We start from the raw sequence: 15,576 nt of genomic DNA on the forward strand, positions 1-15,576 counted from the left end.
TTAAACAACATTTCATAAACCTTTATTCTCATATAAATTACAAAAAAGGTTCAGATTGTGTGTGTGTGTTTGTGAGAGAATTGTTACACGTGTGTGTGAGAACTTATTCACATTTTTATAAAAAGTGGACGTTTGGTGGCGGGTGTGTTAACACGGCTGGTTGCTGAGGTTTGTCAAGAGTCTGTGGTGAGGAGGTTTGTACGGGGCTAAGAACACGCCGGGCTCAAGGGTACCACGTCCATCTTCGTCCACCTGACCCATGAGGATGTAGCTGCCGCCTGAAGCAGGAGCAAAAAAAAACAACACTTTTATTGTGGGTTTAAATGTATGTTTGTGTCTATGTGTGCATTTTATTGTAAACCTAGGATTGTGTACTTGTGTCTTTGTCTGTCATTGTGTGCCACGGGAAGGTATTTTAATTTTTATTTACAGTAAAACATTTTTTTTGGGCTTTTAAACACATTTATGTGGTTTGTATCATTTTTAGTTTTGCAATAAAATTCCCGTCATTACGTCCTCGGCAGGTAAAGTCACAATGAAATCTTTCGACGACTAAGGACGAGAGGATACAGTTTCACAGATAAGTACTACAAATATTTCTTACAGTATGTGGTTTATGTTTTGAATTCAATATTTTATTAATTTATAATTAACATTGAAATATTTACAGCTTTAATTTTTTTGGTTGAAATTAAACTCATGTCATTACGTCCTCTGCAATGAATTCTAGCGATTACTGAGGACGAGAGGATACAGTCGACTCCAGCAGCTTTTAAAGCAGATGTTTGGACATATTTTGGTTAAAAAAAATATGAAAATAGTTACAACTTCATCAAGAGTCATGTGGTCTGTAAATTTGGCAACAGCATAGTCAAGTACCCGACAAAACTACAAAAATGTCCTACAGTATCGCAATATTTTGTATTATTGCCCCTGTATCGTGATACGTAGTTTTTTGGGGGTATTTTTTGACTTTTAAATCACATTTGTGTGGTTTATGTTTTGAATTCAATATTTTATTAATTTATAATTAACATTGAAATATTTACAGCTTTAATTTTTTTGGTTGAAATTAAACTCATGTCATTATGTCCTCTGCAGGTAAAGGCACAATGAATTCTAGCGATAACTGAGGACGAGAGGATACAGTCGACTCCAGCAGCTTTTAAAGCAGATGTTTGGACATATTTTGGTTAAAAAATATATGAAAACAGTTACAACTTCATCAAGAGTCATGTGGTCTGTAAATTTGGCAACAGCATAGTCAAGTACCCGACAAAACTACAAAAATGTCCTACAGTATCGCAATATTTTGTATTATTGCCCCTGTATCGTGATATGTAGTTTTTTGGGGGTATTTTTTGACTTTTAAATCACATTTGTGTGGTTTATGTTTTGAATTCAATATTTTATTAATTTATAATTAACATTGAAATATTTACAGCTTTAATTTTTTTGGTTGAAATTAAACTCATGTCATTACGTCCTCTGCAGGTAAAGGCACAATGAATTCTAGCGATAACTGAGGACGAGAGGATACAGTCGACTCCAGCAGCTTTTAAAGCAGATGTTTGGACATATTTTGGTTAAAAAAAATATGAAAACAGTTACAACTTCATCAAGAGTCATGTGGTCTGTAAATTTGGCAACAGCATAGTCAAGTACCCGACAAAACTACAAAAATGTCCTACAGTATCGCAATATTTTGTATTATTGCCCCTGTATCGTGATACGTAGTTTTTTGGGGGTATTTTTTGACTTTTAAATCACATTAGTGTGGTTTATGTTTTGAACTCAATATTTTATTAATTTATAATTAACATTGAAATATTTAAATCTTTCATTTTTTTGTGTTGAAATTAAACTCCCGTCATTATGTCCTCTGCAGGTTAAGGGACAATGAATTCTAGCGATAACTGAGGATGAGAGGATACAGTCGACTCCAGCAGCTTTTAAAGCTGATGTCTGGACATATTTTGGTTTCAAAACAAATGAAACCGTTACGACTTCATCAAGAGTCATGTGGTCTGTAAATTTGGCAACAGCAGAGTCAAGTACAAGACAAAACTACAAAAAAGTCCTACAGTATCGCAATATTTTGTATTATTGCCCCTGTATCGTGATACGTAGTTTTTTGGGGGTATTTTTTGGCTTTTAAATCACATATGTGTGGTTTATGTTTTGAATTCAATATTTTATTAATTTATAATTAACATTGAAATATTAAGAGCTTTAATTTTTTTGTGTTGCAATTAAACTCCCGTCATTACATCCTCTGAAGGTAGAGGAACAATGAAACCTAGCGATAACTGAGGACGAGAGGATACAGTTGACCCAGCAGCATTTAGACATATTTTGGTTTCAAATCAAATGAAACCGTTACGACTTCGTCAAGAGTCATGTGGTCTGTAAATTCTGCAACACCAGAGTCAAGTACTCGACAATACTACAAATATTTCCTATAGTATCGCAATATATCGTATTGTTGCCCCTGTATCATGATAGTTTTTTTTTTTTTGTATTTTCTGGCTTTTAAATCACATTTGTGTGGTTTATGTTTTGAATTCAAAATGTTATTTATTTATAATTAACATTGAAATATTTAAAGCTTTCACTTTTTGTGTTGGAATTAAACTCCGTCATTACATCCTCTGAAGGTAGAGGAACAATGAAATCTATTGATAACTGAGGACAAGAGGATACAGTCGACCCAGTAGCATTTGGACATATTTTGGTTTCAAATCAAATGAAACCGTTACGACTTCGTCAAGAGTCATGTGGTCTGTAAATTCTGCAACACAAGAGTCAAGTACACGACAATACTACAAATATTTCCTATAGTATCGCAATATATCGTATTGTTGCCCCTGTATCATTATAGTTTTTTGTTTTTTTTTTGTATTTTCTGGCTTTTAAATCACATTTGTGTGGTTTATGTTTTGAATTCAAAATGTTATTTATTTATAATTAACATTGAAATATTTAAAGCTTTCACTTTTTGTGTTGGAATTAAACTCCGTCATTACATCCTCTGAAGGTAGAGGAACAATGAAATCTATTGATAACTGAGGACAAGAGGATACAGTCGACCCAGCAGCATTTGGACATATTTTGGTTTCAAATCAAATGAAACCGTTACGACTTTGTCAAGAGTCATGTGGTCTGTAAATTCTGCAACACAAGAGTCAAGTACTCGACAATACTACAAATATTTCCTATAGTATCGCAATATATCGTGTTGTTGCCCCTGTATCATGATAGTTTTTTTTTTTTTTTTGTATTTTCTGGCTTTTAAATCACATTTGTGTGGTTTATGTTTTGAATTCAAAATGTTATTTATTTATAATTAACATTGAAATATTTAAAGCTTTCACTTTTTGTGTTGGAATTAAACTCCGTCATTACATCCTCTGAAGGTAGAGGAACAATGAAATCTATTGATAACTGAGGACAAGAGGATACAGTCGACCCAGCAGCATTTGGACATATTTTGGTTTCAAATCAAATGAAACCGCAACGACTTCGTCAAGAGTCATGTGGTCTGTAAATTCTGCAACACAAGAGTCAAGTACTCGACAATACTACAAATATTTCCTATAGTATCACAATATATCGTGTTGTTGCCCCTGTATCATGATAGTTTTTTTTTCTTTTTTTGTATTTTCTGGCTTTTAAATCACATTTGTGTGGTTTATGTTTTGAATTCAAAATGTTATTTATTTATAATTAACTTTGAAATATTTAAAGCTTTCACTTTTTGTGTTGGAATTAAACTCCGTCATTACATCCTCTGAAGGTAGAGGAACAATGAAATCTATTGATAACTGAGGACAAGAGGATACAGTCGACCCAGTAGCATTTGGACATATTTTGGTTTCAAATCAAATGAAACCGTTACGACTTCGTCAAGAGTCATGTGGTCTGTAAATTCTGCAACACAAGAGTCAAGTACTCGACAATACTACAAATATTTCCTATAGTATCGCAATATATCGTATGGTTGCCCCTGTATCGTGATACGTATCGCCAGATTCTTGCCAATACGCATCCTACTCTGCTGTATTGTCGACGGTTGTGTGTAGAAGTGTGTACCTTTGCGTAGAAACGGGCAGCTTCTGCACTGTGACACCAGCTTGACGGACATGTTGTCGCCCACATCCGTGAGGGTCAGCCTTCCTTCCTTGTAGGACTTGATGAGCGTGACTCCGATGCTGACCGAGCCTCGGGGTCCAGGAGTCAGAGAGTCCACCTTTGCCGTTATCACTGGAGGAGACATTTCTCAGTCAGGATATTGATTTGATTATAAACGATATGTTTTTAAAATTAAGACGTTTACCAAATTCACTGGAGCAGAAACTGGACCTGATGGCTCCGCCTCTTTTGCAGGCTTTTGCGCAGAGCGGGTTTTGAGAAGCTAGAAGAAGAAGGTATTCATCATTAGTATATCAGCTCCATCAAAATTAACTGGTGGACTTTAAATTTCAAATGATAAAACTTTTGTTTTATTGGATAATATTTTTATTCAATAATCTAATTTTCTAAATTAATACATTTTCATATTTTAATTCCAATAATGTATATACTGTATATATATATAAATTCTTCAAAATGTCTTTATTCTAAGCTTGTAATTTTAATATACAAATGTTGGTCTAATTGTGCCAATATTATTCAATTAATTTTAAACAGTTTGATATTTTAATATGTGAATTGGAAATATCTTCTAAATACAATATTTTTGTAATTTGTAGACTTTCAAATAAAATACAAATTTGTTGGTCTAAAAGTGCCATTATTAAAAAAAAAAAATTGTAACCACATCGAGTTTGATATTCTAATTATAATAACACAAAAATAAAATAAATACAATGATAATAATTTTCTACACTCAGTAGTTTTAAACACATAGCCTTTAAAAAGTCAATATAAAAATATAAGGCCAAAAAATAATCGTTGAATTTGAAAGGCTGCAAATGGAAAAACGTTAAATATAGAAATGTATTTTTATTTTATTTCAAGAATATCAAACTATATGTGAAAAAAATATATAAATATATGTATACATATCTTTTTTCAAATTTATTTTATTCAAAAAATTAAATTATTTAAAAAAAAGGACAACATTTCATTAATAGTTCAACATTTTAATTGTTAATTTATACCATTCAATATTCTGATTTTTTTTTTTTAATATTGTCAGCTTTTTTGCTGTGTCTAAACTTGCGCATCACTCACCTGGTCTCTTCCCGTTGGGTCTCTGGCTGGTTCGTCCTCTGGTGGGTTTGACTGGTTTCTCTGTGGGTTTGGGTTCAGGCGGGGGGATGTATTTGGTCGTGGGGACGGGCGGCCGGGCCACGGGGCGGTTGGGGGTCACGGGTTTGACGGCAGGTTTTGGCGGGACGACCTTGGGTCCGGTACCTGCGTTGACGGTGGGCGTGTAGGTTCCGGGTGCGATGCTGGTGTAGCGAGCCAGGAAACCGTCGGACGTGACGCTGAGATCCGAGACGAACTGAACCAACATGGTGTTGCCGCTGGTGATGATGGGTCTGGAAATAAACTCATAATTAAGAAGAGCTGAGAGAATTACTTTTCTGGTTCATTCCATTGATGAGAGACTGAAATGTCATGTAAGCTCAGTCATTTAGGAGAGACTCAAAGTAGAACTGCTGCTTCTCACTTAGAGGAGCCAGGCAAGGTCAGGCACATTTATTTTATTGCTCCTGGGATGGATGGATGGATGGATGGATGGATGGATGGATGGATGGATGGATGGATGGATGGATGGATGGATGGATGGATGGATGGATGGATGGACGGACGGACGGACGGACGGACGGACGGACGGACGGACGGACGGACGGACGGACGGACGGACGGACGGACGGACGGACGGACGGACGGACGGACGGACGGACGGACGGACGGACGGACGGACGGACGGACGGACGGACGGACGGACGGACGGACGGATGGATGGATGGATGGATGGATGGATGGATAAAAGAATGGGTCAATGTATGGACAAATGGATGATTGTATGGATAGATAAATAGATAGATATGTGGATGGAGGAATATATGGAAGGATGGATGGATGAAAATACAGATTGATGTATAGGAGGATGGATGAATATATTGATACATGGATGGATGGATGGATGGATGGATGGATGGATGGATGGATGGATGGATGGATGGATGGCTCGATTGATAAAGCATAGATAGATGAAGGATGGCTAAATTAATGAATGGTTGGATGGACAGAAGAATGCATTGACAGATGGATAAATAGATAAATAAATGAATGGATGGATGGATTGTTTCGATGGATGGATGGACGATTGAATGGATGATTTAATGTATGATAGATTATAGATGGATGAAAGTACAGACCGATGTATGGGTAGATGGATAAATGGATGACTGAATGGATAGATAATAGATTGTAGATTGATGGATGTTAAAAAGTACATGGATGGATGGATGGATAAATTGTCGTTTGTTGGATGGATGGATACAGTATAGATGGATGGCTCGATTGATGGATTGATAAAGCATGGATGGATGGATGGATGCATGGATGACGGGATGAAGGGATGAATGGATGGAAGAATGCATTGATAGATGGATGGATGGAAGGATGCATTGTTGGATGGATGGATGGATGCAGGATAGATGAATGGCTCGATTGATGGATGGATGGATGGATGGATGGATGGATGGCGGGATGAAGGGATGAAGGGATGAAGGGATGAAAGAATGCATTGATAGATGGATGGATGGAAGGATGCATTGATGGATGATAAAGAGATAAATTAATGGTTGGATGAAGAGATAGATGGATAAATAGATGAATAAATGGATGAATAGATACATTGTTTTCTGTGTATTGTCTCATCTTATTTTTAAGGTAAAAACCCTCGAAAATGAAAACAAGTGAGTCTTACTGAGGAGCTTGATCTCCGCAGAACCTCCCGATCAGTCGCGAGTCGTCCTTCTCTCCTCCGTTGTAGAAGGTTACGTAGTCGAAGCGACAGTACGTGTCGGACTCCAGGACAAACTTGTCAAAGTTGACCTGAATGACCTGCGGAGGAGAAACTGCATCATTATAAACATGACGGCCATGAATAAAAGAAGAGAAGTTGAGTCCAGACCTTGTCCGGGTCCACAGTGACGAGCCAGGAGCAGCTGGTCCCTGCAGGGTATTTCTTGTCGGGCCAGTTGGGCGTCATGATCTCTCCCTGGGCTTTGGTTATCTTCCCGCCACAGAACTGTTGATCTGTAGCTACACAAGCAGAGCGACGAGTGTAAACAACCGTCTAAACACTCAGTGATGATAAAATGCTTTTTACATTCTTTCTTAACAGAATCTTTCATAAACAAACATGACTGTTATGTAGAAGCATCTGAGAATTTAATTGTTCAATTTAAAATGTAAAATGTTGGAACTTGTTTTAATTATTTTTTTAATTAAATTTAATATTTTTTATATTGAAATAATTTGTTGTTATTTTAAATAATTTAAGTCGATTACTTTTACACTGAAAGATTGATTTTTTCTTTTTTGAACAATTGATTTTAATATTTTAATTTAAAAAATACATTTAAAAAATTAAAATTAACTTAGCTTTTCAAACTCTATTTTACCAACATGTTTTACAATGAATTTAAAAGGCTAAAAAGTTAGATTAAAAAATGATTATTGGAATTACAACAAGAAAAGATATGTTTTTTTTAATCATTTTGCCACTATTGTACCATAACATTTTTTAATTGAATTTAAAAGCATAAAAAGTATAGAATATGGAAAGAAAATGTTTGTTTTTTTTACAATGAATTAAAAAGGCTAGAGAATAAAAAATGATTATTGGAATTAAATTATCTAACTATTTGTATTTTACCTGTTTACATTATTATATTGGTTTATTTTCTTTTATATATTGAATTTAAAAGGCTAAAAAGTAAAGAATTTAGAAAGAAAATGTTATTGGAATCTGAATATTAAACTATATGTATTTAAAAAATAAAATAATGGCACTAATTAGCAACATTTGTAAATATTAAATTAAAAAAAAGTTTGATAATGTGTCATTTTTGTAGAAAGAAAAATGATTATTGGAGTTAGAATAATACATGTTGGCAACATTTTTATATTGAATTTAAAAGCATAAAAAGTATAGAATATAGAAAGAAAATGTATGGGGAAAAAAATCATGTTGTCGCTATTATACCAACGGTTTTTTTTTACAATGAATTAAAAAGGCTAAAGAATAAAAAATATATTATTGGAATTAAATTATCTAACTATATGTATTTTACCTGTTTACATTATTATATTGGTTTATTTTCTTTTATATATTGAATTTAAAAGGCTAAAAAGTAAAGAATTTAGAAAGAAAATGTTATTGGAATCTGAATATTAAACTATATGTATTTAAAAAATAAAAGAATGGCACTAATTAGCAACATTTGTAAATATTAAATAAAAAAAATGTTTGAAAATGTGTCATTTTTGAAGAAAGAAAAATGATTATTGGAGTTAGAATAATACATGTTGGCAACATTTTTATATTGAATTTAAAAGGATAAAAAGTATAGAGTCAAGAAGGTAAATGTATAGGGTTGGTATATTAAACAATATATCTTTTTTTTTTTAAAAAACATTGTGAGACCAACCATTTTTTTATGTCAAATTTAAAAAAGGTTCGAAAATATTTGTACATTTAATACAATTTGACTCTTTTAAACCAACATTTTTACGTTGAATTTAAAAGGCTACAAATTGACAAATGTTGAACTTAGAACATTTACTTTTGAATTATTGGAATTAGAATATCAAACTCTATGTGTAAAAAATAGAAAATATTCAACTTTTTTTTTTTTTTTAAGTAACCTTTCAAATTAATAATTATTATTATTATATATTCAAAGTTTCAACATTTGTAATGTTAAATTCAACAATAATATGTTGGCCCTGATGTACCTCCACCAGCACCTACCGTCCACGTATGGCTTGGCTCCGCTGAAGTAGGCCACGAACCCCCTCCCGTTGGTGGCCTCATCAGACACCATCTGCAGCATCATGGTGTTGGTGGTGGAGATCAGAGCTCCGGGCCGGAACGTTCCGCAGAAGCGTCCGAGCTTCTGCACCAGGTTGGAGTGTCCGTTGAAGACGTCCAGGTAGTCGTAGCGACAGAGCGAGTCGGCCTCAAGGTCGAATATCCTGAAGGAGAGCGTGACCACGTTCCCCTCCGGGACCTGGAGCAGAGGGCCAGAGGTTTTGAAGGAGATTCTTGGGAGGTTAGAAGGAGATGTTGGTCTCACCGTGATGCGCCAGGTGCACTTGCTGTTAGGTTTGTAGAAGCTCGGGAAGCCCTCGCTGCCCACGAACCCCGAGTCCGCAACCAGGTCCCCCCCACAGAGGAACACGGGCCTGAGAAGAGGAGAATATTGCTGTTGAATTTTTCATAGTTTTGGTCTCTGCACATTTACATGTTGGGTCATATATCAAAGGTACTGTGTTCTGATGTACTTCAAGACAACTGGGAGTACTACGCTGGCCTGGTACTATGGAGCAATCAACGAAATGTTATTTCTGATTTTTGTTTTTGAAAATGTGTTTTTTTATTTTATTTTGGGGGGTTGTGCTTTAATAACTGGCTATTTCATTTCTACGGTGGCTGGGAAGTAAAAAACAAATTTGCAAAGCCTAAAAAAAATGAAATTTACAAATGTTGAATCGAATTTAAAAAACATTTAAACAAATTGCACATTTTTGAAACAAATTACACTTAAACTTGTCACTTGACAAATTACCTTGAGAATTTAAAACATTTTTTACAAACTTTCAAACACATTTACAAAATACTGAAACCAATTTACAAACTTTCTAAATGTTTTAAAAAATACTGGAACCAATTTACAAACTTTCAAACAAATTTACAAAATACTGAAACCAATTTATAAACTTTCTAAATGTTTTAAAAAATACTGAAACTAATTTACAAACTTTCTAAATGTTTTAAAAAATACTGAAACCAATTTACAAACTTTCAAACAAATTTACAAAATACTGAAACCAATTTACAAACTTTCTAAATGTTTAAAAAAAATACTGGAACCAATTTACAAACTTTCAAGCACATTAAAAAAATATTAAAACAAATTGAGAAACCCTGAAAACTGTACAAAATATTGAAACAAATCCAAATTATTGTTTTAAACTTTTAACAACATAAACAAATGTTCTTTAACTGTTTGAATTGATTTATATAATAATTCATTATACATGATTGGTAACAAATGGACAGATTTATTTTAAAAAGTGACCAAAATTTGAAACACCTTCACAAACCCTGAGACAAATTTAACTAAATATTTGATCAAATGTACAACCTTTGAAACAAATCTACAGACTATTAAAGCACATTTACAAAACTAACGAACAAAATTAAAATATTGAAAGAAAAGTACTATCCCTGAAACAAATTTACACACTATTGAAACAATTTTAAAAAGTAAATTCATTTAATTTGTAAATGTGTTTTTGGACTTACCAGCCAACTTTTGTATATCAATCACTTCAAAGACGCTATACATATTCTTTCCAGCAGAGGGGGTTTAGTTACAATTAGTGATGGTCTGATAAAGCTTCATGAATCAGTGTCATTATTTTCAAAGCCCACCAGATGGCGTCTCTGCAATATTTTCCTTTGTTTTGATCAACTACCATAATGAAACATGACATCATTTTTCAACTAATGGCGCCACCTACTGACCTCTTAACAACATGACACTGCTTCATGAAACTTCACCAGCACTAGTTATATTATACTTTTTTATGAAACTAACAACTTCCTACGATCCCTTCTGTCAAGTAAATATTTATTTACATTCATTTATTTTCTGAAAAAACTTAAATAAACATATTTTCCTAGAGCAGAGCATTTTTTAAATTAATATTCTCAGGTGAAGTTTGAAGTACCTGTGTTCGCCAAAAAAAACAAACACTTTTTTGTATTCATCCAATGATTTGTTATTATTAAAGATGGATGTGATTAAAGAAGAAGAAAAAAAGAAAAGAGTCTATTTTAAGAAACAAATGTGTCACAGAGTTGCTGCCTCAGCTCATTCCTCTCTCCAGAGAAACTTCCCGAATCCGACCGCTGCCAACTGGAGGATGTGATGTTGAAGCTCAAAGAGCTTTTATGTGATTTAAACGTCTCTTTCCTAAGACATTAAAACTCTGTTTTTCTTTTTCTCCCCCCGAAAAGCTTCTGACGCCAGAATCCCGAAACAGGCCGAGACGTCGGGACCCCACAGGCAGAAACCAAAACATCTGTGTCGGCTCAGCCTCCGCTCTCTGACTCACTCCGGGAGCCAAAGAAAAGAAAAAACCCAAGTCCGAGGAAAAGAAGTGAAACATCTGGAAACATGTGGCTCTTCCAGGGCAATAGAGATCTCACCTGGTGAAGTTGCTCTGCTGGGCTCCTGTCCATCCCAGAGCGAGCGACAGCAACAGCAGACAGATGCAGCCGAGATGCATCTTGATGAATGTTCCAGCTCTGAAAGATGGGAACGCGGGAGGTGAAGAAGAAGAAGGAGGAGGTGAAGAAGAAGGAGGAGGAAGAGGAGGAGGAGGAGGAGACCAGTCCGTCACAAGGGGGAGGAGAGTCAAGCTTTTCTGAGTATTTTCAAGTGTACTTTGTAAGCGACTAAATGCCATCGGACTTGGATTATCTATTATTATACAGCATCAAAATCAGACTTTTAATTTGAAAAACCATCAAATTTCCACTACTGTTATGTTCATGCTGTTTATTTTTTCCATTGCATTAATAAACAATAAATAAACAAACATAAAAAATCTGTGTTAACATTTAAATCTACAAAATTGAGTTTAAGAAATGTGTACGGTGAGTATACTATTATACTAAAATTGAAGTAGTATACTTTAAGTGTACTTTAAAATAGCTCACACAAGTATACATAACGAAATGTACTTCAAGTACAGTATGCAACCGTATTATTGTGGCGATCCATAAGTCAACTGTGCAAAGGATTATGGGAGTGATACATTTGCGTTGATGTTTGAACCACATTATATTCTACATACATGTAGTGCTGGCGTTCAGGTTTATTTCAAATATTATGTGTGTTTCTTTGTGTATCTTAAAGGCATACACAGAAAAAAGAGTAACCTTTTTTTTAAAGTTCTAGTCATTTCATTGCACTTCGCACTTTGTCCAAGTCTGCCTTAGATACTAGCGGCGGTAGAACATATTGTTACGGCACCATTTTTTGTTGGATTTAAAATAATTCTCTTTTGTTTCGCATAGTTTTTTAAAAATATTTTTAATTCAGTATGCTTACGATAAAATAACTAATATATTCAAGGAATTTTTTCGTTTTTGTGATGCAAATTAAACTTCCCGCCGCTAGATGGCAGCTACGTCCTCCATAGCTAAAGTAGCAATGAAATCCTGGCGATGACTGTGGATGAGAGGATACACTAAAGCTTTTAAAGTTGATGTTTGGATATATTTTTGGTTTCAAAACAAATTAAAGTAGTTACGACTTCATCAAGGGTCATGTGGTCTGTAGATACTGCAACACCAGAGTCAAGTACTCGACAATACTACACATATATCCTTGTTACTACAGTATCACAATATATCGCATATTCTCCTGTATCATGATACAAATTGTATCACCAGATTCTTGCCAAAACAAACCCCTATTAGTACTACAGTATATCTACTTCTGCAATTACTTTTATATTTTGTTTTTTTCATGTTGTCTTTCTTGTTTGTTCCATTTTTTCTACACACTTTCTTAACCGAAAATAATATTTTTTTATGATCAATGAGTATTCCTATTGTACCTCCTGTAGAAAAACACTTTAAGGAAATTTAAAAAACGTTGATTTTATACACTTTCCAACCAAAAATTTGCGAAATAAAAATGTTTTTCATGCAAATACCATTGAAACTGCAACATCATGTTGTTATTCTTTGACAGAATAACTTAATTCTGAGCCACATGTCCAGTGTTTCAATACTGGCAGAGAAAGATGTGATCGTTCTTGAAAAGAGGATGTGGTTTTTACATTTAACTAAAAATGTTTTTGGAGGAAGAAAAACCATCCATTCGTCCAACGCTGTGGGTGTCAAGAGCTTGTTAGCGATTTAAAAAAAAAACAAACCCTGTGATAACAGACGGAGATGCTGAAGGGACATCAGTGGAGGAGAAGGCGGACACGAGCGTCGTGGAAAAAAAAAAAGAAGGCTTTAATTGAATCCAGATGTTTCTCTGAGGAGGAGGAGTAAGTAAGTAAGTAATATTTGTTAAGAGCTTTTTCCAGACCAGGGTCACAAAGCGCTTGTACTATCAAAATGATAAAATAAAAGGTCAAGATAACACCAAGATAAACACAGGAGTCACAGAAAATCAAGGAATAAAAAATGTCTTGAGATGTTTCTTGAAGGAGTCAGTAGATCCATCAAACACAGATGGAGAAGAAGATCCTTCTAAAGCTTAGGAGCAACAGCTCTAGACGAGTGCTGGTCTCACCTGGACCTGTGTCTCCAAAAGGTCAAAAGAGGACCCTGGAGGTTGTTGCTGGAGCTCGTAAAAACTTTACGAGACAGATGTGGGACCTCTCATTAACTCTGGCGTGGTCGTAATCTCTGAGAAGAACCGAGTTAATTTAAACTTCTCCTTCAACCCAGGGGGGGGGGGGGGGGGGGTTCATCCGAGACCAGGCCAGACCACGAACCCCCCACTCAAGTCTGGAGGCAAAGAAAAATACTCGAGGTTCACCGATGAGTCAAATTTCTTTTGGCTCGCTTCTAGAGGCCTGCAGGGGGGGAGAGTAGGGGGAGGAAGGGGGGCTCACACAGAACCATACGGTAAAAAAGTAGTAACATGGAAACTCAGAGAAGTCTCTGGATCGTCTCCGGTGTCAGCTGGAGGGCGATCCGGTCCCGCTGTGGTTGTGTTGGACTTCTGATAAGCAGACAGAAGAATGCGGTGACGTGCAGTGTGATGAGTGTGTGTGTGAGTGTGTGTGTGAGTGTGTGGGGGGCATCAGTGGGAGTAATGACAACCTTTTAGCCCCGAACAGAAATCCAAGCCGAATGCGGAGAGTTTTTTTTTTTTTCAGCAATAATTCCTGGTGTTCGTTTGCATTCCTGCAGCGTGTGGTCATGTGAAGAAGACACGGAGACAAATGAAGTGATGGCTATCGACGTGTTGGATGTTTTTTTTAACTTGTTTACTTGTCGCCGGCGTAATCCAACATAAACATCTGGATTAAGATTGATATCATGTCGTGGAGAGAGCATTTGGATTAAGTAAAGTTAAGATTTTGTTTGGTGTAGTTATAAAAAAAAGATATGATTATTGTGAAAATATTTTAATAACAGTTGAAAATAGTTTAATAACAGTTGAAAATAGTTTAATAACAGTTGAAAATGATTTGATTACAGTTTAAAATTGTTTGATTACAGTAAAAAAAATGTTTGATTATAGTTTAAAATTGTTTGATTAGTTGAAAATTGTTTAATTACAGTTGAAAATAGTTTGATTATAGTTGAAAATTGTTTGAAAAAAAATCGAAAATTGTTTGATTATAATTGAAAATTGTTTAATTATAATTGAAATTGTTTTATTACAGTTAAAAATGGTTTGATTAAATTCGAAAATTGTTTGATTAAAGTTTAAATGTGTTCTATAACAGTGGCAATTTGTTTTATTAAAGTTGAAAATAGTTTAATTTCATTTGAAATTTGCTAAATTAAAGTGGAAAATTGTTTGATTATAATTGAAAATTGTTTGTATAAAGTTGAAAATTGTTTGATTATAATTGAAAATTGTTTGTATAAAGTTGGAAATTGTTTGATCAAAGTTGAAGATTGTTTAATTTCAGTTGAAATTGCTAAATTACAGTGTAAAATGGTTTGATTATAATTGAAAATAGTTTGATTTCATTTAAAAATCGTTTAATTTAATTTAAAAATCGTTTAATTTCAGTAAAAATCGTTTGATTACTGTTGAAAATTGTTTTGATTTGAGATGAAAATTGTTTTAACCAAATTGAAAAGTTTGATTGTAGTTAATAATTGTTTAATTACAGTGAAAAACTATGTTTCAATATTTGGTGCTCAAAGCCTTGGCATAATCTTAAGAACAGATGCGTAAAAACAAACACGTTGGTCTGTAGAATGTGATCAAAAATTGAAAGAAAAAAACGTCATAAAATAATTTGATGATCGATTAAAGATTTAAATGAAAATAATGAATTGATTTTGTTTTGTCTCAACATCATTCATTGTCATCTTCTCTGCACGTCTTACTGCTGCTGTGACATTTCTCTCAAAGATCTGCACTTGCATCAGATTTCATCAGAGCTGGAAACAGCAGGACTGCGATTTCAAAACATCACAATTCCATCTGTGGCTTTTCCCAGAAACCACTGTGGAGAAAAGATTAGTGGATTCTTGTGACCTCAGAGGCGCACAGATAATTCTGGAACACACTATCCTGTCCAACTTGTTGCTGATGCGTTACAAATAAT

The 15,576-nt window shown here is 34.5% G+C and overlaps 1 protein-coding gene across 2 annotated transcripts; it reads right to left on the bottom strand.

The window, feature by feature from the left end:
- Positions 1 to 6: 6 nt before the first annotated feature.
- Positions 7 to 11,571, bottom strand: pcolcea (procollagen C-endopeptidase enhancer a). Of its 2 annotated transcripts, none has more exons than XM_087807789.1 (9): positions 11,465 to 11,571; positions 9,324 to 9,432; positions 8,999 to 9,257; positions 7,154 to 7,278; positions 6,947 to 7,083; positions 5,236 to 5,546; positions 4,337 to 4,414; positions 4,093 to 4,263; positions 7 to 278 (listed from the first exon to the last, which is right to left on the bottom strand). In XM_087807789.1, the coding sequence occupies exons 1-9, from the start codon at positions 11,542 to 11,544 to the stop codon at positions 148 to 150; spliced, it is 1,401 nt and encodes a 466-aa protein (XP_087663915.1). In that variant the 5' UTR covers positions 11,545 to 11,571; the 3' UTR covers positions 7 to 147. The 2 variants fall into 2 exon arrangements, with proteins under 2 accessions (XP_087663915.1, XP_087663914.1); XM_087807788.1 differs by having other exon boundaries at positions 7,154 to 7,284.
- Between the last annotated feature and the right edge of the window lie 4,005 nt (positions 11,572 to 15,576).

This window comes from Callionymus lyra, chromosome 14, assembly GCF_982586985.1.
Source record: "Callionymus lyra chromosome 14, fCalLyr1.hap1.1, whole genome shotgun sequence".
Taxonomy (NCBI): Eukaryota; Metazoa; Chordata; class Actinopteri; order Syngnathiformes; family Callionymidae; genus Callionymus; species Callionymus lyra.